This window comes from Dunckerocampus dactyliophorus, chromosome 5, assembly GCF_027744805.1.
Source record: "Dunckerocampus dactyliophorus isolate RoL2022-P2 chromosome 5, RoL_Ddac_1.1, whole genome shotgun sequence".
Lineage (NCBI taxonomy): Eukaryota > Metazoa > Chordata > Actinopteri > Syngnathiformes > Syngnathidae > Dunckerocampus > Dunckerocampus dactyliophorus.
Genome location: NC_072823.1, coordinates 6,803,147 through 6,821,721, shown reverse-complemented (window position 1 = coordinate 6,821,721; position 18,575 = coordinate 6,803,147). Strand labels below are relative to the sequence as shown.

At 39.8% G+C, this 18,575-nt stretch overlaps 2 protein-coding genes across 3 annotated transcripts in view; one reads left to right on the top strand and one right to left on the bottom strand.

Moving 5' to 3' along the window:
* Positions 1-697: 697 nt before the first annotated feature.
* Positions 698-11,279, top strand: cnot2 (CCR4-NOT transcription complex, subunit 2). Of its 2 annotated transcripts, none has more exons than XM_054776909.1 (15): positions 698-804; positions 1,506-1,634; positions 1,700-1,775; positions 1,998-2,145; positions 2,233-2,415; positions 2,543-2,622; positions 5,217-5,342; positions 5,464-5,594; positions 5,666-5,783; positions 8,035-8,191; positions 8,274-8,335; positions 8,429-8,478; positions 9,697-9,797; positions 9,874-10,018; positions 10,103-11,279. In XM_054776909.1, exons 2-15 carry the CDS (start codon positions 1,518-1,520, stop codon positions 10,187-10,189), a joined length of 1,581 nt encoding a protein of 526 aa, XP_054632884.1. In that variant the 5' UTR covers positions 698-804; positions 1,506-1,517; the 3' UTR covers positions 10,190-11,279. The 2 variants fall into 2 exon arrangements, with proteins under 2 accessions (XP_054632884.1, XP_054632886.1); XM_054776911.1 differs by lacking the exon at positions 698-804 and adding an exon at positions 904-1,031.
* Positions 10,632-18,575, bottom strand: part of washc4 (WASH complex subunit 4) — a 23,165-nt gene continuing 15,221 nt past the window's right edge. The window contains exons 23-33 of the mRNA XM_054776908.1: positions 17,889-17,963; positions 17,712-17,816; positions 17,505-17,639; positions 17,310-17,418; positions 16,275-16,341; positions 16,099-16,185; positions 14,878-15,025; positions 14,481-14,577; positions 14,193-14,389; positions 14,026-14,122; positions 10,632-13,666 (exon numbers count right to left, since the gene is read on the bottom strand). Of these exons, the coding sequence (XP_054632883.1) occupies positions 13,602-13,666; positions 14,026-14,122; positions 14,193-14,389; positions 14,481-14,577; positions 14,878-15,025; positions 16,099-16,185; positions 16,275-16,341; positions 17,310-17,418; positions 17,505-17,639; positions 17,712-17,816; positions 17,889-17,963 (1,182 nt within the window). The 3' untranslated portion in view covers positions 10,632-13,601. The remainder of the gene's footprint in view (positions 13,667-14,025; positions 14,123-14,192; positions 14,390-14,480; positions 14,578-14,877; positions 15,026-16,098; positions 16,186-16,274; positions 16,342-17,309; positions 17,419-17,504; positions 17,640-17,711; positions 17,817-17,888; positions 17,964-18,575) is intronic.

Genomic DNA, 18,575 nt, shown 5'->3' with positions numbered 1-18,575 from the left:
CATTTTTATAATTGTGGCTCTTTTTTATAGTGCTGTAGAACTGCACAGCATCATACTGACTTGTATGAACTTTGTTTCTTAATGTACCTCACTTACTGACTATCTACACAAGAATAAGTGTACAATGCCTAGGCTAAAAGTATATTCATGACAATTAAGAGTCGTAATAACAATATTATCAAATATCTCTATTTTAAGTGCTAGTGTTATGCCTCCCCCCAGTATTATTATCTTTGTACCTAATACAGTGACCATAACTTTGGAAATGGTAAGCACATTGTTCAATAACAATCTCCCTCCGGAGACATTTCAAACTACAATGCATGGTCATGGTTGTGATAATACAAATATATTTCATAAAACTGGATCATGGTTTATAATTGCAATTAATTGCAATAGTTTCTTGCTTTGCGCATAATTATTTTTTTCATGTATTTTAAGTGTTTTTATGTTTTCTGAAAAGTGCTACAAAAATCCTATTTATTGTAATCGTTATAAATTGTGTAAATCATTATCAACTTGTTTTTGTCCAAAAAATGGGCAGTAGTGTTTTTGTAATGCAAAAACAGCTAATCTTGTATGCTAGGTAAACAACAGCATTATTCTTGTATTTGTTGAAGTCAAGTATAGTTTTGCTTGTCTGCTTGGGGGCTGAGCAGCAGCCAATGGGAATGACGCACAGTCGTTGGGGGTTTGTGTACGGAAGTAGTCTGCAGGTTGTAAGGTCAAAGGGTAAAGGCTATTCCTTCTTCGCTTGAGAACACAGCCATCTTGGATTTAACGAAGTCAAGTGAAATTGATGCGGTGAGGATTATTTTACTTGTTTAACGGCTTTTCAAACCAACGTGCCTCACAATTAATTTAAATGAATGACCAATTTGCCCCGCTGTGCCCCCTCCCCCGCGTTTTACGTGTTTCGGCTCCTTAGCACTAGCAGTTAGCTTCAGCTGATTGCATCTTCTCTGGTCTCTGGTTGCTGCTGCCTGCAAACGGAGCGTAAATTGAGCCGACAAGCAGGCAACCGTCTGGGAGTATGTCTCTTGCTACTGCTTGGAAGCCAAGTCTTTGCGTTTGGTAAAGCGCTAAAAAGACCCACGGAAGCTGTTGTTATTAGTCTAAAGGTTCATTTGCTATCGACATGTAGCTAGCTAAGCTAACGCTAAACACAAGTAGCTAGCATACCTAACTGTATATGTATATACAGGTACAGTACACCGGCTAGATGGTCAACACTCGTTTGGTTAACTAGACTGTCATTCTTCCCAAATCATTTACAGTGTTACATCGTATATATTACGGTTAACTATGTTTCCTATTCGGAAATGTGTGTACCTTCTTAGTCTGTATTGTGTGAAAGATGTACTCTAACATCAGAATTTTTTTTATTTTAACGGAAGCAGTTGGCTGGATTTTTGTGAAAAGTCTAAAGCTGTACAATGATGCCTTTCTTCCTTTGTTGTCCAGAGATACTTGCCCTCAACAGCAAATTTCCTCCCTTTCTGTAGGTGACAAAAGGCATGTTTGGTTCTAGAAAGAAATTTGCAGAGTTTGTGGAGGTCGTGGACATTGACTTTCCCGACGAGAACATGTACTACAACCAGCCATCGATGTTTCCACATCGGTCGGACAAAGACGTGAGTTCCATCGTTCTGAGAAGGGTGTTTATCTGGAGACTTTATGTCCACATTTCTCTCTACAGATGCTGTCGTCTCCTTCGCCATCTTCATCATCAGGGCAGCTGTCGCAGCTTGGCGCAAGTTTGTACGGTCCACAAAGTGAGTGATGCAAAGGAAGATTTAAAAAAGTAAAAAGTCTTCCTTAGAGCTAGCCTGTTCATGTTAACTTGGTTATTCTGCGGTGTCATAACTATCAAACATGAGCTGAAAGTGTTATTTTGCCAAAATTTTTGCAGGGGTAGCAAAAATGTTTCCACATTTGCCTGACCGTGTTTTTCTTTGTGTGTGTTTGTATCTGGTTAATTGTTCCTCTCCAAACAGGTGCACTCGGCTTTTCGGTAAGAGGCATGGGGAACAGCACGCCTCAGCTAAACCGAAATTTAACACAAAGCACCCAGCTACAGAGTCACATCACCCCCACAACAGGTGTCCCTACCATGTCCCTCCATACACCTCCATCACCAAGCAGGTGCAAGGCTCATGACACTTCATAACACCTGGAATAAACGCGGCAGTTGATTGACGTACACTCATACGTGTCGTCACCTCTCAACAGGGGGACGTTGCCGATGAACACAAGGAACATGCTGAACCACTCTCAGGTCGGTCAAGGCCTCGGTATGAGCAACAGGACCAATAGTATGAGCAGCTCGGGTCTCAGCAGCCCCAGTCGCAGCTCTCCCAGTATCATCTGTATGCCCAAGCAACAACCAGCACGCCAGGCCTTCACTGTAAACAGGTAAGTGGATGTAGTGTGACAGACCACAGCTCACACTTACTCCATATCTGTCAGTCTTCTCTGTCCACTACAATTTGCAGGAAAGCAATTTTGCATGTATGTCTAATCAAATGTCTTTTGGTTTTAGCATGTCTGGATTTGGAATGAACCGCAACCAGGCGTTTGGAATGAACAACTCGTTATCAAGCAATATCTTCAATGGAACAGGTTAGAATGTTAAACCTTGGAGTCAGTGGTTTTACTTTTACTGGATTTTTCAAAAATATATTAATAAATCTTGGTTGAGTACGACCTATTGGTAAAAAAATATGCATATTGAAGCAAATTTGACACATCTTTTGCCTAAATTAAGCACTTTCAAGCTTAAAAGTGGCTAAATGAAGTAAAATCCAAGTGTAAGACATTCAAAAGACGCATTCAAAGACACCGTGAATATGTAGTATTCCAAACTGGTCACTAGCAATGTTTCCTCTAAGTTTTCAAGTGTCTGAGCATACACACAAACGACCTGAGCATTTCTTGGAACTCTGTGAGCGCCATCAGACGTGCACACTTGTAGTATCACTCCTGTCCAAAACCAGAACTTGAGATAGTCCAACTGCCGTTCTGTAGTACACTCGGTCACCAACTTGCGAACACTTGCGGATATGAACACAAGCCGACTTGTCTATATTTTATTTTTTTTGCCTTGTAGTCAGTCGCTCAATCAGTATTTATACTGCTACTGTACATGCTTGACCAGTAGAGGGCACTGTGACACTGCTAATGCAGCCTTAGAGCTAATGAGCGTTAGATGCTGGGGAGATACAGCGTAAAGCTAAATTGTACAACCCGGACAGAGTGTGTGATTAAAGTTTATGAAGAGTTAATAGGCCTGCTTCATTCTACACCACCCATAGAACACTACCTCTTTTAGAAGAGTCTAACGACGACGACGACTTGTCCTTTTTTATCTCCTCCTCCATAACGACGTATGCTCGACCACTCCTCTTCAAAGGTAAATAACATTTATCATTACGTGTTATTATATCACTTTTATTGGTTTTTTTTCATTAATTATCCTCGTTTAATATTACTACTGCATCCAAACTCATATCTACATACATACACATATACTGTATATGTATACACGTACATGTAGTACCTATATCATTGGTAATATTACCTTTTCCCCTGCTTAAGAACGATTCAACATAAGAACGGTCGTCAGGAACCAATTGTGTTCGTTAATTGGGGACTTAGTGTATTTTGTATATGAGTGGGTTCAAAAGGTCAGCAATGCGTATTTCACAATGAAGCTTTCTTTTTAGTCCACCTCATAGACAAAGCAAGCCGTGGAACTATCTCATCCAATAATGATCTGACTCTTGTAGGAAACACCTATTTTATAATTTCATTTTGTACTTCTTTTCTTTTTTTGACCATTTATTTTAAATATGTATACCTTTTTAATTTCTTAATTCCTTTCTGTTTTGCAGCAGCCTGTTCTAGCACTATTTCATTGTGGAAATGTATTTGAAAGTAGTAGCACATTTGCTGTATTGATTTACTTTTGTCTTAATAAAAATAAGAAAAATCTCAACCGAAAAAACAACTATCTTGCGGTTTCTTCAGCATCACTCGGGCAAACTTCCTGTATTCGGTAAATCCGGCCATCAAAATAAAAGCATGCCAGTACCACATCCATGGTTAGGCCACACATTCAGTCCACACTTTTCCCAGCCCTTTGTCATTCAAAAAAGAAAAACTTAAACTCTTGTTGAATTGCATTGCAAAATGGTACAGACTAAATCGTTATGTATTTATTTTATTTACAGTTCAGGTCGGGAACGTTAGTCATGTGAGTAATGTGACTGTCATGTTCGGTGAGAGACACAAACGCCTGTTATTGCAGGTTTGAATTATCTCACAGTAGGCACAATAATCCCTCATAAAAATGCAGGCTCCCCTAGGTAACCCATTTATAGCAACACAGACGAGCACAAGTCTTATTTATGTCTTGAATTGTTTATTTCCGCTTATTATTTGTAGGATATTGGTGTAATCGATGAGTAAAGGTAACTATAGGAGTGTTATTTAATGTCTAGAGGGCTCAAATAATATTAAAAGCCATACTTGGGTCATAATCAGGTTTTCAGGTCATAAACAACTACGAAAATATTCCATCGATCAATAAGGACTTCCTACTTTGAAGAAATTCACTTATCATGGTTGGGTCTGAAACCAATTAAGCGCGATAAACGAGGGATTACTGTACTTGGTTGTTGTTATTTGATCATGGTGGAGCATTACCTACTTAATAAGGCTACAGTGCACGTCTTTTTAAATAAATTACTGTTTTTGTTATCAGACTGTTATCATACTTGTCTTGTTTAATACTTTCAATGGTCATTCTGACATTTTTCATGGGAGGTTTTGGAAGGGCCGTTGAGGCTCGAGGCTTTCTTGATAGATTGAAAGTAATCAAACAAGTCAAAAACATGGCACGGTCGCTCATTCCACAATATATTCATGCACTTGATAAAGACAAGTCAAAAGAAAAATAAGTTAATCCTCCGATGAGCTCCTTAGAGGGGTGTCGGCCATCAGTGAGTAGAACCAAGGCAGCACAGCTAACTCGCCCTAGTCGAGTGTCGGCTGTCGTAGCGTGACTCCTTCAGTAAAATGGTAGTGTTTTTTTGTGGTGCAGCTCGTTAAGTGAAATAGAAAAAAAAGTTGTCCTTTTGACAATTAGATTGCATGTTAGTGTGAATGAAGTTTTTTTTTTGTGTTGTATGTATTCATTCTTGTGCTTGCTACAGATGGCAGTGAAAACTTAGCGGGACTGGATCTGTCGGATTTCCCTGCGTTAGCAGACAGGAGCCGGAGAGAAGGGACTGGAAACCCACCGCCGGTGCTCAACCCGCTGGCTGGAAGGGCTCCTTATGGTGAGTTGTTAAGTTTAGGCTATTACGCCAAAAGCCAAAATATGTCTGCTTTGTACCGTTATGCATTTGTTTTTATGACACGTACTGTTTGTCTGACTTTGTGCCCTTCATCAATAACAAGTTGGCATGGTGACAAAACCATCAACGGAACAGACGCAGGATTTCTCAATCCACAACGAGGACTTCCCTGCACTGCCTGGCCCAAACTACAAGGACCCCTCGTTGAACAGCGATGACAACAAAACTGTAAATGTAAGTGTAACTCCACACAATAGTTTGTCCGCTGTGGGCATCGAATCGTCAGTGACTTTACTTTTGTTTAGAACGTGAACTCCACAAGCAAGAGCACATCCAGCACAGATGGACCCAAGTTCCCCGGAGACAAGGCGGCCTCGGCACAGAACAACAACCAGAAGAAAGGGATCCAGGTGTTGCCTGATGGTGAGCGCTCTTGGCTAAATGTATCGCTCCCATTCCGCAGAGAACCATTTTTAAGAGCACACTGAGTGTGTAAATGCAAACTTTTAAAGTTCAAAAGATAAAGCTTTGAAAACACTCACGTTAATGCTCCCACGTGAACACAGGCAGATGCAACCTTTCTTAAAAAGAGTACTAACTTGAGTACAGGTGGTCCTCAGTCTTTGTACGAGTTCCATTCCTACTATTGCAAGTGTAAGTCGGAACCGAAATTATACCCAAATGAACAAATTAAGGAGACATAAAATGCAGCAATAAAAAGATGAATTGCAACAGTCATTAAAAAAAAGACAGAAGAACGACTTACTTTTATCCCTGTGGTTGTTTTGCACACTGGAAAGGGGTGTTGCAAGGGAGGGAGAGATAGGCTTCTTGGGAGGAGGGACTTTCAATAATGAGACCCTTATACTGCTTAGTTATCACTGTCCATGTACATGTACAAAGATACCGTTTTTATCCTTGATGATGGTTGCAGCTTGAACCAGGCAATGCTGATGCATAATTTCTAGGAATGCACGAAAATGTACTTTGAGTAAACAAACATGGTGTGTGGGACTTGTCACTGTTTCAGAGGAAGACATTTGTCAAACATTCCACAAAGAGAAAGCGCTTCTACACATTAAACCTTCTCAGCCACCTGAAACACCAGCATCGCGGGGCTTGTTCCTTTCGCGTTGAAAAGTGTAAAGAAGTTGAAGAAATGACCAGAGGTTCTAAAGTGATCTGTGATTTCATCATGGAAAATATGGCGCAGGATGACCAGTGCTTGACCAACATTGAAGATACCGGCTTTTGTTTGTCAAATCCAACTTTGTTTGAGTCATCCTTACCGGCCATGTGTGCACAAACTACAGTTAAATGTAAATTTAAAAAATAATAGAAAACACACAGGCCACATAGTGAAAAATGAAAGGATGCAAGGGCCACTTTGATATTTTGTAAATCAACACGTGTAGATATGCAAAGAAGGTATATGCTAAGATGTTATATAAAAAAGAAATGCATCTCAGCTTTGTGGTATAAATGAAAATGTGTATTAGTATCAAGTTCGCTCTTTGCTCCTTTTTCCCACAAATATTTCAGCTTTCTTCTTAAATAATCTTTGTAAATTTTTTCTCGTAATATTGACATTATTCTCGTAATATTTTGACTTGATTCCCTTATTATCTGTAAAATTGTAATCCAACTCTTTCAACTTTATTCTTGTAAAAAAAAAATTTCGTAATTATATTATAATATTTTGTAGTTATTTTTGTAACAGTAACCTTTTCCATTTCTCAGAAACTGTCTATCTTTAATATTTCAACTTTATGCCATTAAAAGTATACTACATATTTTTCTCATTGGAGTACAATTTTCTTCTGTTAATATTTTGACTTCATTCTTGTAAAATTATATATTTGGAATGAATGTATATTTTTAGAATGTGCCATGGGCCAATAACAAAACAGCCGCGGGCTGCAAATGGCCCCTTTGGACACGCCTGTTATATAACTTGTCGGTATCGGTCTTGAGAAGCAGGAAATTATCGGTATCAACCTGAAAAAAATATATGTCGTGCATCTCTACTCATTTTATTTGACTTTTCACTTTCCCTTTCCTTTTCTTTGATGCGTTGCCACCTGAAGTCTGCCTTGCGCCTTAGAGCCATAATGGAGGTTGAAGTTGTGTGCATGTAACTTGTTTTTTTTCTTTTTCGTTTTGTCGGGTGTTAATAAGGTAAGATATGCCTTTATTAGTCCAACAAGGGGATATTCCAGGTTTACAGCAGCAAAAGCAGTTAAAAAAAAGCACACAATAGAAAGTGCAAAATCAAGGTAATACAAATCAAGAAGCTATATACACTATTTACAGCTGTGTACATGTTGATCAAGCCACAGGTTTATTGCACGGTTATTGTGCAGGATTTTTGGAGCAGTTTGTATGATGGAGTTTGACAGCTGCAGGAAGGAAAGACCTGCGATATCTCTCCTTCACACACTTTGGATGTATCATCCTGTCACTAATGGAGCTCCTTAGTGCAGTGAGTGTGTGTTGGAGGGGGTGGGAGGCTTTGTTCATCATGGAGGACAGCTTGGCTATCGTCCTCCTCTTGCCCACCTCCTCTACCTGTTCTAGAGGACATCCCAGGACAGATATAGTAATTTGGGATATGCGATGATAACCATAAAATGTCGCCTGTACGTCACATTCATTCATATCCGTGTGGCTGCAGGTCGGGTGACGAACATTCCCTCGGGAATGGTAACAGACCAGTTTGGCATGATTGGCCTTTTGACGTTTATACGCGCAGCAGAGACCGATCCAGGGATGGTCCACCTGGCGCTCGGAAGTGACCTCACCACACTGGGACTCAATTTAAATTCACCAGAGTATGACTCCCAACAAACAATATTTCAGCATAAATGGGCTTTAAAAAAATGTTTACTGACTTTTTGCTTCCTCTCCTGATAGAAACCTTTACCCCAAGTTTGCGTCTCCTTGGGCCTCAGCACCTTGTCGACCACAAGATATCGGTAAGATCTTTTTGATTATGTAGACCTGTAAATATGACTTTATAAAATAGTACTGAATAGTACTTACTTATTTCTCCTGTCCTATTTCTTCAGACTTTCACGTTCCATCGGAGTACTTAACCAATATCCACATAAGGGACAAGGTAATAAGAAAGAATACAGTGTAACCTCTAAGACGGTCTGCTCTGTTCCAGGATGATGGACGAACTCGGAACACATATTCTCTCATTGAAAATATTAGAAATGAAATTAACAGCTGGAAATGAACTACAACAAAATAAATCTTTGACGATGCAGTACAGATGCTCAGTGTAGACAGATTTTATAACGTTGTCATACAAGTGGAAAATGAGGTTAAAACAAATATAAGTGGAGTACTCACCCTTAATTTTGATGACTCGTACTGCCGAAAGATTAGTGTGCACGCACATGTCTCTTCTCATACTTACTTGAAGACGACTTTATGGTGTACAGGCGGTCGTCGGGTTTCGAATGAGTTGGTGGAAGACAGAATTCATACCTAAAAGAAGACTTGAGTCACACTCACTGTACACAGAACACAGGAAGGACAGATAAAATACAGTAATAAAAACACAAATACAAGAATTAAATGAAACGGTAATATAAAAAAAAGTGTGTATAACCACTACACTGCTTTGTTATTACTCTCTCTTTCACAGAAGCAGAACCTTTAACAGAGATTTTACAAGAAAAAAGTTGAAATTGTTGGAAACTTAAAAAAACTCAAAACAAAACAGCAGAAATGGGAAAAAAACTGCTGCTAATTTATGAGAATAGATGGTCAAAATATTACGAGAAAAAAGTTGTATTCTAATGAGAAAGAAAGTTGCAATTTTACGAGAATGGAGTCATAATATTATGAGGAAAAATAATGTCATTTTAGTAGCATATTAAATAATTTAAAAACAAACAAAACAAAATAAAATCGTAATTTTCAGAAAATTAGGTTGGGAAAAAGTAAATAAATTTAAAAAAAATTCTGGAATAAAGTCCAAATATGGGACAATAGTCACAACATTACCAAAAGAAAATGTATTCAGATTATTTAAGCAGAAAGTTGAAATATTTGGAAAATAAAAAATTAAAAAACAGCAAAAATAGGATTAAAAAAAATAGAAGTTGATACTGCAGTTTTTTCTGAAAATGTATATAACTTCTTAGTATAGCTACAAAATATCAAAGTGGCCCTTGGTGTGTGTGTGTGTGTGTGGGGGGGGGGGGGGTTCTAAGATGAGGTTTAATAACATGCTGAGACGCCTAAGAGGCATTTTTGCTAATCGATTTTATTTAGACTTTTTAGTCCAGCACTCAAGTTTGTGCCCCTGCTGTCGCACTTCCAGCTGGCTGCTATTAAACTGGCTCGATACGGTGAAGACTTGTTGTTCTACTTGTACTACATGAACGGTGGCGACTTGCTGCAGCTTCTGGCAGCCGTAGAGCTGTGAGTACTTCACCTTTGAATTCTTCAGTCTCTCCGAAAAAGAAAGTTATGGTTAATGCAAACGCTTTCTCTCCAGCTTTAACCGGGACTGGCGGTACCACAAAGAGGAGCGAGTTTGGATCACCCGGGCGCCTGGCATGGAGCCGACACTGAAGACCAACACGTACGAGAGGGGAACCTACTACTTTTTTGATTGTCTTAACTGGAGGAAAGTGGCCAAGGTGGGAGTCTAGCCGCTGTCTTTCCTCGTAAATAGCAGCAGCGCCGCTAATTTTTGTTGTCAAAATTGTTTGTGCACGTCCAAGGAATTCCATCTGGAGTACGACAAGCTGGAAGAGAGGCCTCACGTGCCAACAACGTTCAACTACAACCCAGCCCAGCAGGCCTTCTAAGGCCCGACCGGGTCCACAAGGCTACAGCTGCACACGATGCTGTTGTCCAGGGAGGGCGCTGTGGTTCTCACAGCCTGGTTTTTATTCCTGGAGGATTTGTCTATTTGACTGCAGGGGGGGTGTGTCTGACATCAGAACTGCCTTCCTTTTCCAAAACGTCATGCTGCCCAGAGCACCAACACTTGTTCTGTTTTTATTCTGTTCGTTTCCCCTGTTTGTTTCTCTTTGTTTTGAGCAGGGTCTGTGTTATGTTTACGTCTCTATGAGTCCGAAGGCTGAGTTCTCCCAGGGACCCTCGAATGTAACACCAGAAACAAGGGCAGGGAAAAGTTAACATCCTCAGACTCAAGTGAAACAGTGAAAGAAATGCAATGTTTATTGTTGCACTATATTTAGTAATAAAAGAACACAACATTTGTTTGTGCTTTTTTTTTAAAAAAAAACGGCAACACTCCCTGAAGTTGTTTTTTTCTTCTATTTTTTCCATTGGAAGTTGCACTTCCTCCCTGTCCTTTTATTCCAGCACCAACTACCTGTATTTTCTCTCATTTCTTGCTGTTTCTCCTTTTGTCTCTTTTGCATTGAGCGCTACGTTGGTGTCCACTGAGATGGACAAATCCTCTTAGAGGCTCAACACCTCCTCAAAGCTGCTTTAGAGTAAAACAAAAACACTTTCCAGTCTTTGTTACAATTTTCTAAAAATTGTGTATATTTTCTTTGACATCACATGGCTAAGTATGTCATTTTGAATGTGTATACTGTATATGATTGCAATATATATAAATATATATGTGTATACAGTATATGACATCTATTTTGGAAGAAACTTTGTTCTGCCTTGTACCTCATTTTTGAGGTAAGCATGTGAATATGTGAAAGCAACAAGGACATTTATATCCAAATAAGTTACAGGAATCGCCGAATCCTCAGCAACAAAAAAATGTTTTGACAAAAGTTTTACTCACGCAGAATTTCATAGGAAAAATTTGTGGAGGAAAAACAGTGCAAGTCTGTCTTGTATTTCTCGAGGTTTCATCTTTGTATTAAAGCAGAAAAAAGGCTTTCCTTCATCAAAAAAGTCATCTCAAAAGAGTTTGCTTCGTTCTTTTTGCTCCACCACTCAAGATCATTCTTTCAGTGCAACTTTTATTCGTTTTGTATCCCATGGAATGTCATTTTGAGCAACACGGCCTCAAGCTTATCGCTTCTATCAATAAGATATAAAATTACAAAAGGTTTTAAAATGTAATGCTGTATCAGTGCTGCGAAAAAGGGTGTCTTGAAGGCAGATTACTCAAGCAATCTAAAGTCATGTATCTACAGTTTAGAAAGGCGCACACACGCGTTCAATTATACACATTGTGGTAAAAGGAAACAAAACATTCATAGTGAGGCAGCAAGAAAAAACAGAGCAAGCCGTGGACAATCATGTTATTACAATAACATTACAACAAAGACGTGCTATTTGTAGTACTTACAGTACAGCGGAACCTTGGTTAACGGTTTCAATGTGACACTGAAAATTGACGCCACAATTTTGCCTCGTTTTGTTTGCCTTCTCAGGTTAGGCTACAATACGGCGCACGTCTTGTGTTATTTCTGAGTTCTTAATGTATTTTTTAAATCGCAAAACATCCTTAGCTTCTAACAAAGAAGCCAGCTTGCTAAGTTACAAAATCGACGGTTGACTCTCCAAAATGTTATCACAAAACACGTTTTTGTAATTTTATATGCATTAATCAATTGTAAATACAAGTAAATGGCAAATGAAAGAAATAAATGAACATTTATGGGGTTTTTTTACTTCATTGAAGACGTGAGTCTTGATGCTGGTGTGTAGTGTAAACACCATGTGGCAGCGAGACACCACGGACACCATCTTCTTGTTTTGTCATGAGTTATTTCAGTTTAATAATGTTTTCCATCTCATTTATCAAAATGCTGGCATTTCAAACTTTCCTGGGATCCATTTTGGGCAGTCGCGACTAATTGCTCATTTCAGCAAAGTAGGATTCAATATTAATAAACTGAATATTTTCATAGTGAGAGCATAGAAAACCCTGTTCATGACTTTGTAAGTACAGTGTTCCCTCATTTATCGTGATGGATAGGTTCCCAAAAAACCCCGCAATAGGTGAAATTCGCAATTATTATGTACGTTTTAAGACTGTAAAACCCCTCACCATACACTTTTCTCAGACAGGCAATAACATTTTCTCAAAAAAGTTCAAGCCTTCGTTCGAATTGTAACGATCACCCTCCAGGTCAGATACAAGAAATTATAGTCACTCACGCGTATTTCACTCATGTGAATGTGCCTTTTCATCCTGGCGCCCTTCCACTGTACTGGAGAATTTTTGCATCCTTGTTAAAACATACAGTCATAGAAAAAAATATTAGACCACCCTTGTTTCTTCAGTTTATTGATCCATTTTAATGTCTGGTACCACTAAAGGCACATTTGTTTGGACCAATATGATGATGACAATAAATGTAGCTCATTTAATTTAGCAACTTCCATGGTTTTCTTGATAATAACCAAAATCACTTAAGTTCTTACATGAATAGCTATAGCATTGTACTGCCACGAAATTCAACTCTTATGAGTTATTTTTGTTGTCATTGTTATATTGGTTCAAACAAATGTACCTGAAGAAACTAGGGTGGTCTAATGATTTTTTCCATGGCTGTATTGCCGCAGTACTCCAACTGTCCTCCTCATTCGAACGCAAGATTAATTTACATTAAAAACCATGATAGAGTGAGGGAGCAATTTTTGAACCGTGATTGAATTCAAGAAATAACTCACGGCAAAACAGGAAGGTGGTGTCCGTGTGGTGCCACATCGTGTCTTTGGGAACACTCACATCAAGAATCACGTCTTTAATGAAGGTAAAAGTAACCTTAATTTCATTCATCATTTATATATATATATATATATGCATTTTTAATTGTTTTTTTGCTATAACTTTCAAAATGTGCTTTGTGTTAGCACTTTTGGCTTTCTGGAACGGATTCACTGGATTTACATGATTTCTAAAAATGGACGTGGTTGGTGTCCGTTTTGATTTCAGTCAGACCTTCTGGAACAAATTAATGATGCTAACCGAGGTTCCAGTGTACTTGTTTATGTTTCAGAAGGCTGCCCCATTTTGAGCTCATTACCATACATGTTTGGTTCACTCTTTTGTGCTTCAGGTACAAACTGAGAGATGTTCATCACATCATCCTCTCAACACTTAGTGTGTTAATGAGTACACATTCAATGATAAAAAAAATCACATAATCTCTTTCGTACTGGAAATAAAAAACGCAATAGACTAAATGTGTCCATCCTCCGGTTCTTTAGTCCAGTTTGCAGTCGGACGTGTCGCAGCTCCTGTATTAGCCTAAGCTTGTCTGCTGCTGAGGGTCATTTTGATGCAGAATCTGCAGGATTGGAGCCGTCAGGAGGACCTCCAGGTTTAGATGCGTCTTCTATTGGGGGACATAGCACAAACCATCATTCATTGATCTATCCAGAAGTGAGGTACTCAGGTACAGAGGTTGTGGCGGACACTCGGCAGGCATATCTCTTACCCCACTCAGCAGCCGTGTTGGGAGCGTGGTTTGCGTACAATGTTTAGGCGCGCAAGTGTTGGCGTGTTAAAAAGAGTTGGGTCACGTCGAGGTCACCAATGTGGCAGTTGCAAGGAACGCGCAGGACTTTACTCTTCTGGTGCCCACGACAGAATGAATGCCAAAGCAGGAGCTTCTCTTTTTGTAGGCAAACCGCGCACCCAGCCCGACTGCGAACTGGGTGAGAGATATGCCCCCCAGTGTCCACCACAAGGTACCTTTATCTTTCTTTTCCTGAGTTTCCTCGGCTGCGGTCTTGTCGGCTCTGAAGAAAATCCGAGCGCTGCTTAAGGAGAAGTGAAGCAGCTCGAACTCCTGCAGATGGAGATGGCACAGCAATGATTCATTGTGCTTTTCAACAAGGCACTAAGAAGCCTTTTTGTACCTGAAGGTAGAGATCCAGTCTTTTCTGAGTGAGGTTCATTGTTTGCAGCAACTTTTGATCCTGGCTGGCAGAGTTGACGTGCTGCTCCTTCACCACGGCATTCATCTCCTTCTTGTACTTATCTCGGACTGACTGAAACCAGTGCAGGGAGTCAAACTCAAGGTATTGGTCCAGCAGCTTCAGAATGTATGCCACGCCTGGGGTGGGGGAGGAAAAAAAGAGAGAGAAGATGAAGTGTCAAGCAGCCATGTATGTGTAAATGATTTATCTGCAGTGAAAGGCGCTTGCCCATAGCAAATCCATCGTCTGTGAAAGCAGCGCCGGTCTTGTTCTTCTTGTTCAGTTTCTCTTTGCAGCTGATGGAATGTTCCACGAAATTCACTGTCTAAAAGGACAAATTGATATATATGTTTTATTTTTTCCGTTGCCATAAAATGTACTGATTGTGTCTAATCGGTTGGAAATGTCGTCTCTCAAACGCCCTTCAGAGTGACTCGCATCAATTGCAGACCTTTTTTTTGTTATCAAATGTATTCAATGGAAATTACAATTTCCGCCTCTTTGGTTTGGCTCAGAATTGATTATCACTTGCCGTGGGTTACAGCCTGTGTGTTTATTAGGGATATGTCACCCTCCAATACCATGCTGGAAAAGATGATGTAAAACAAAATGTCTTGGTACTGACCAGCGGAGGCACAATCATGTAGAAGTTCCTCAGGTGCATATTCTTTGCACTTCGAAACTCAGGTGCAAACACTGCGACAAGCATCTTGAAATATTCGGTCCCCTCCGCAGAGTTGCTTGTCAGATCTTCCAGCACTGAATCCAGCACCCTATGCCACAAACACAATTCATGAGGTGATGTGCAAGCGCAGGCAAGGCTTCCACGGGGGTTGTCTAGCTGTGGGCCTCACCTTAACCCAAGAGTGTCCAAAGTGCGACCCGGGGGCCATTTGTGGCCCACGACACATTCTAAAAATAGGATTTAACAAGAAAAATAAAAAAACAAAACAGCAAAAAAGGTAAAAATCTGCATGTCATTTTACAAGAGTCATGATATTAGGAGAAAAAAAGTCTCTATCACGTAATTTTACATTTACCGAGAAATAAAGTTTTGAATAATCTTAAAATTTAGAATAAACTATATATATATGGCTAATTTGACGATAATGCTGTAATATTAGGAGGGAAAAATAAAGTCAGTATAATTCCAAGGTCCCCTAACTGCCAAGGGGCCCCAAAACTAAGTAATTATTAAGTAGCACATAGGAGGCTTCCACGTGAGAGAGCAGCCGGCAAACACGGTGGCTTCTAGTCCTTCTAGTCTGATCTAGTCCTATGAATTCAGTTATTTTCAGGGTTATTTGCTTAGCCTTCTGACTGCAGTCAGACGTTAGTTAGGGCAACGCACTACACCGCACAAAGTGATCGTTACAGGCTGCAATAGTACAAGCCACCGCTGATTGGCTTTTGTGATCGGTGTTGAAAGGCGTCTATCAGCATATCCCAATCACATGCTTTTTCATCGTAAAATTATAAACACAACAAAATAAAGTTGCAATTTTTTGGAAAATTAGGTTGGGGAAAAGTTATATTATTATGGGAATAAAGTCAATATATTATGGGAATAAAGTCATAATATTATGGGAATAAAGTCAAAATATTATGGGAATAAAGTCATAATATTACAAAAAGAATATTCCCAAAGATTATTTAAGAAAAAAGTTGGAAAAGCAGAGATGCATTTTTTCTTAAAATATATACAGTATATAACTTCTTAGCATATCTATATGTGTTGCTTTACAAAATGTGTGACAAAGTGACATCCTTTCATTTTTCACTATGTGGACCTTGCTGGAATGTTTGGACACCCCTGCCTTAACCTACATCTAACTCACTAACTTACCCAGCGGCTTTCTGTGTTTCCTCTGACAGCGCCTCCTCTTTTACCAGCTCCTCAAAGTTGACAATATCCTCCAAGTCCGGGACAAACCTACAAATTGTGCATGAAGTCATTAGCAACACAGTTCAAGAGCGGATGAGCTCAATTGTTGCATATACAGTACATGCTACTACTTTTACCTAATGGCGCTGCTGCAGCAGTGGAGTCCTCCGGAGCGGATCATGCGCACGTAACCCATGGCATTGCCTACAATCGAAGATCATGCCAAACTTAGAACGGAATTTTCTGAGATGATATCCATTAATCCGGCAGATAGCGCTGTTTCTCCTTTCGTCCAATTTGACAACACCATTCAAACAGATGGGTATATGACATTTTTGGGGCACAAATCATTGTATTACAAAAACACTGACTTGCAACAATTGGCCACACAAACGTATTGCCAAGTTATTATGTATTTGGAATGAATTATGCACAAAATTATAGCAGAAAAAACAGCACATAAGACAGAAAGAGGTACACTATAGCCTAATTAAGCCGTTAAAGCGCCACCATACTCAAATAACAATGACAAATAAAGCACAGTAATGGCTCATTTATGACAGCTATGACAGTTATGGCCGACGTGATAAGTGAATTTCTGTGAAGTAGGATTACTTACTTATAAATGGAATATTTTCGTAGTTGGAGCACAGAAAACTTGTTTACGATCTGCTAAATACACTTTTTAACATTATTAGCGCCCTCTAGACATGAAGTAACACCCATATAACACCCCTATATAGGCGAGTTTTAGCTCGCCGTGAGTTACGGCTCCAACAGTAGCCCGTGTTCGGGATTATTGTGCCTGTTGTGAGGTCATTCAAATCTGCAATAAAAGCCTGTTGTTCCGCCCATAAAGTATGGTGTTTGTGTGTCAGTAACATTAATGACACCTAGTGACCATTGCAGAATACTACATATCATTTAGAGCGTCTTTGAATGTGTCGTCTGAATGCCTTATATTTGTAAGTCAGTGCATTTAGCCATTTTTATGCTTGAAAATGCTTCATTTAGCCAACAAATACATGAAATTTGCTTCAAAATACATACTGTTTGACTAATAATAGGCCATATCCAACCACAAAACAGCATGATTTAGAGTCAAGCTATGAAGTGGCGAGGGCCGACAGTATACCATTAGCACAAGGTAGGAAAAAGTGTACGCATCTCACCGATCTGACTGATGAGCTGTCTGAACTGGTCCAGGTAACTCTGTCCATCAGGAGTGATGCCCAGCTTCCTGATGCCTCGATTGAACTTTTCAGCACGCTCGAAAGGATACTACAACAAGGTCATAAACTTAGCCCAAGTTTAAAAAAAAAAAAAAAAAAACTGAAAAAATCCTTCCATGATTTCTTTGCTCCCACCTTTTGGTCGGACTGGTCTTTTGTTTCTCGGAAGAAGCGGATGTCCTTGATGAGTCTGGATTTGATGTGCTCGTCGTACATGAATTGGCTAAAGATGTAAAACTTCTTACGCAGGAACTGGTAGGTGAAGTTCACCTGAACGTGAGGAACAATCCCTCTTGTGAACAAAGTGCAAACAAAGATGAACTTCAGCTGCTATGCGCTCACCGTGGTGTTCATAATGCCCGTGCCGTGGGTGCGGATGGAGTTGGCGATGTGTCGGATGTTGATGGTGTTCAAGTGCTTGTTGTTACTTGCTTTCTCGATGAAGATCTGTTAAGACAACAATTATTTGATCACAATTCACGCTACTGGAAAGAGGAACGTGGAGGCTGCAAGTCTCACCTGGTTGTTGAGGTTGTAGAGGTAGCGTGAGACAAAAACATGGATGTTCCTCATGATCTCCAACACATCCAAACCCTATTGAGAATGCATCAGTACGGTACACCAGGTGAATATTTAGGTATCACACAAATTTCACTTCCCCTCACTTAGTTACTGCTGAGTGTTGTTGAGCCAAAAAGCCCAAGAAAGAAATTAAGAAACTGCCGGAGGAAGTTGCAGCAGGTACTGTAATGTGTACAAATTTTTGGAACTGCTGTTGGAAAATGTATTTATAACTTGCCCTTCTTAGTGCTGATCCTAGAGAAAACCCCATCAATAAATCGAGGAAAAGGCTTCTTGAGACGTCATCTGTACTTCTGTGAAGAAGGTGTCAGACGTTTTGCTCCTCATCCGAAGAGCTTCGTCAGCGAACTAATAAGTGCTGGTAGCTTAGGCCTTAAATACAGTAAGAGTGGGCGGAATTGGTGTGCCAACACCCTCCTCCTATTGGTTCCTTACACTAAGCCTGGGCGGAGTAGTGGTATAATCCTATCCTGCTATTAACACCTCCGATAAAAGGGAAGTGTCGCTCCCTGAATTGGGTATGAACGACTCTGATACTGGCTCATTAGCATCTATTGTTCTGGCTCGGCCCTGGCTTCACCTCATTTGCAAGACTAAGAGCTGTGGGTTTTGGTCTCAGTAACC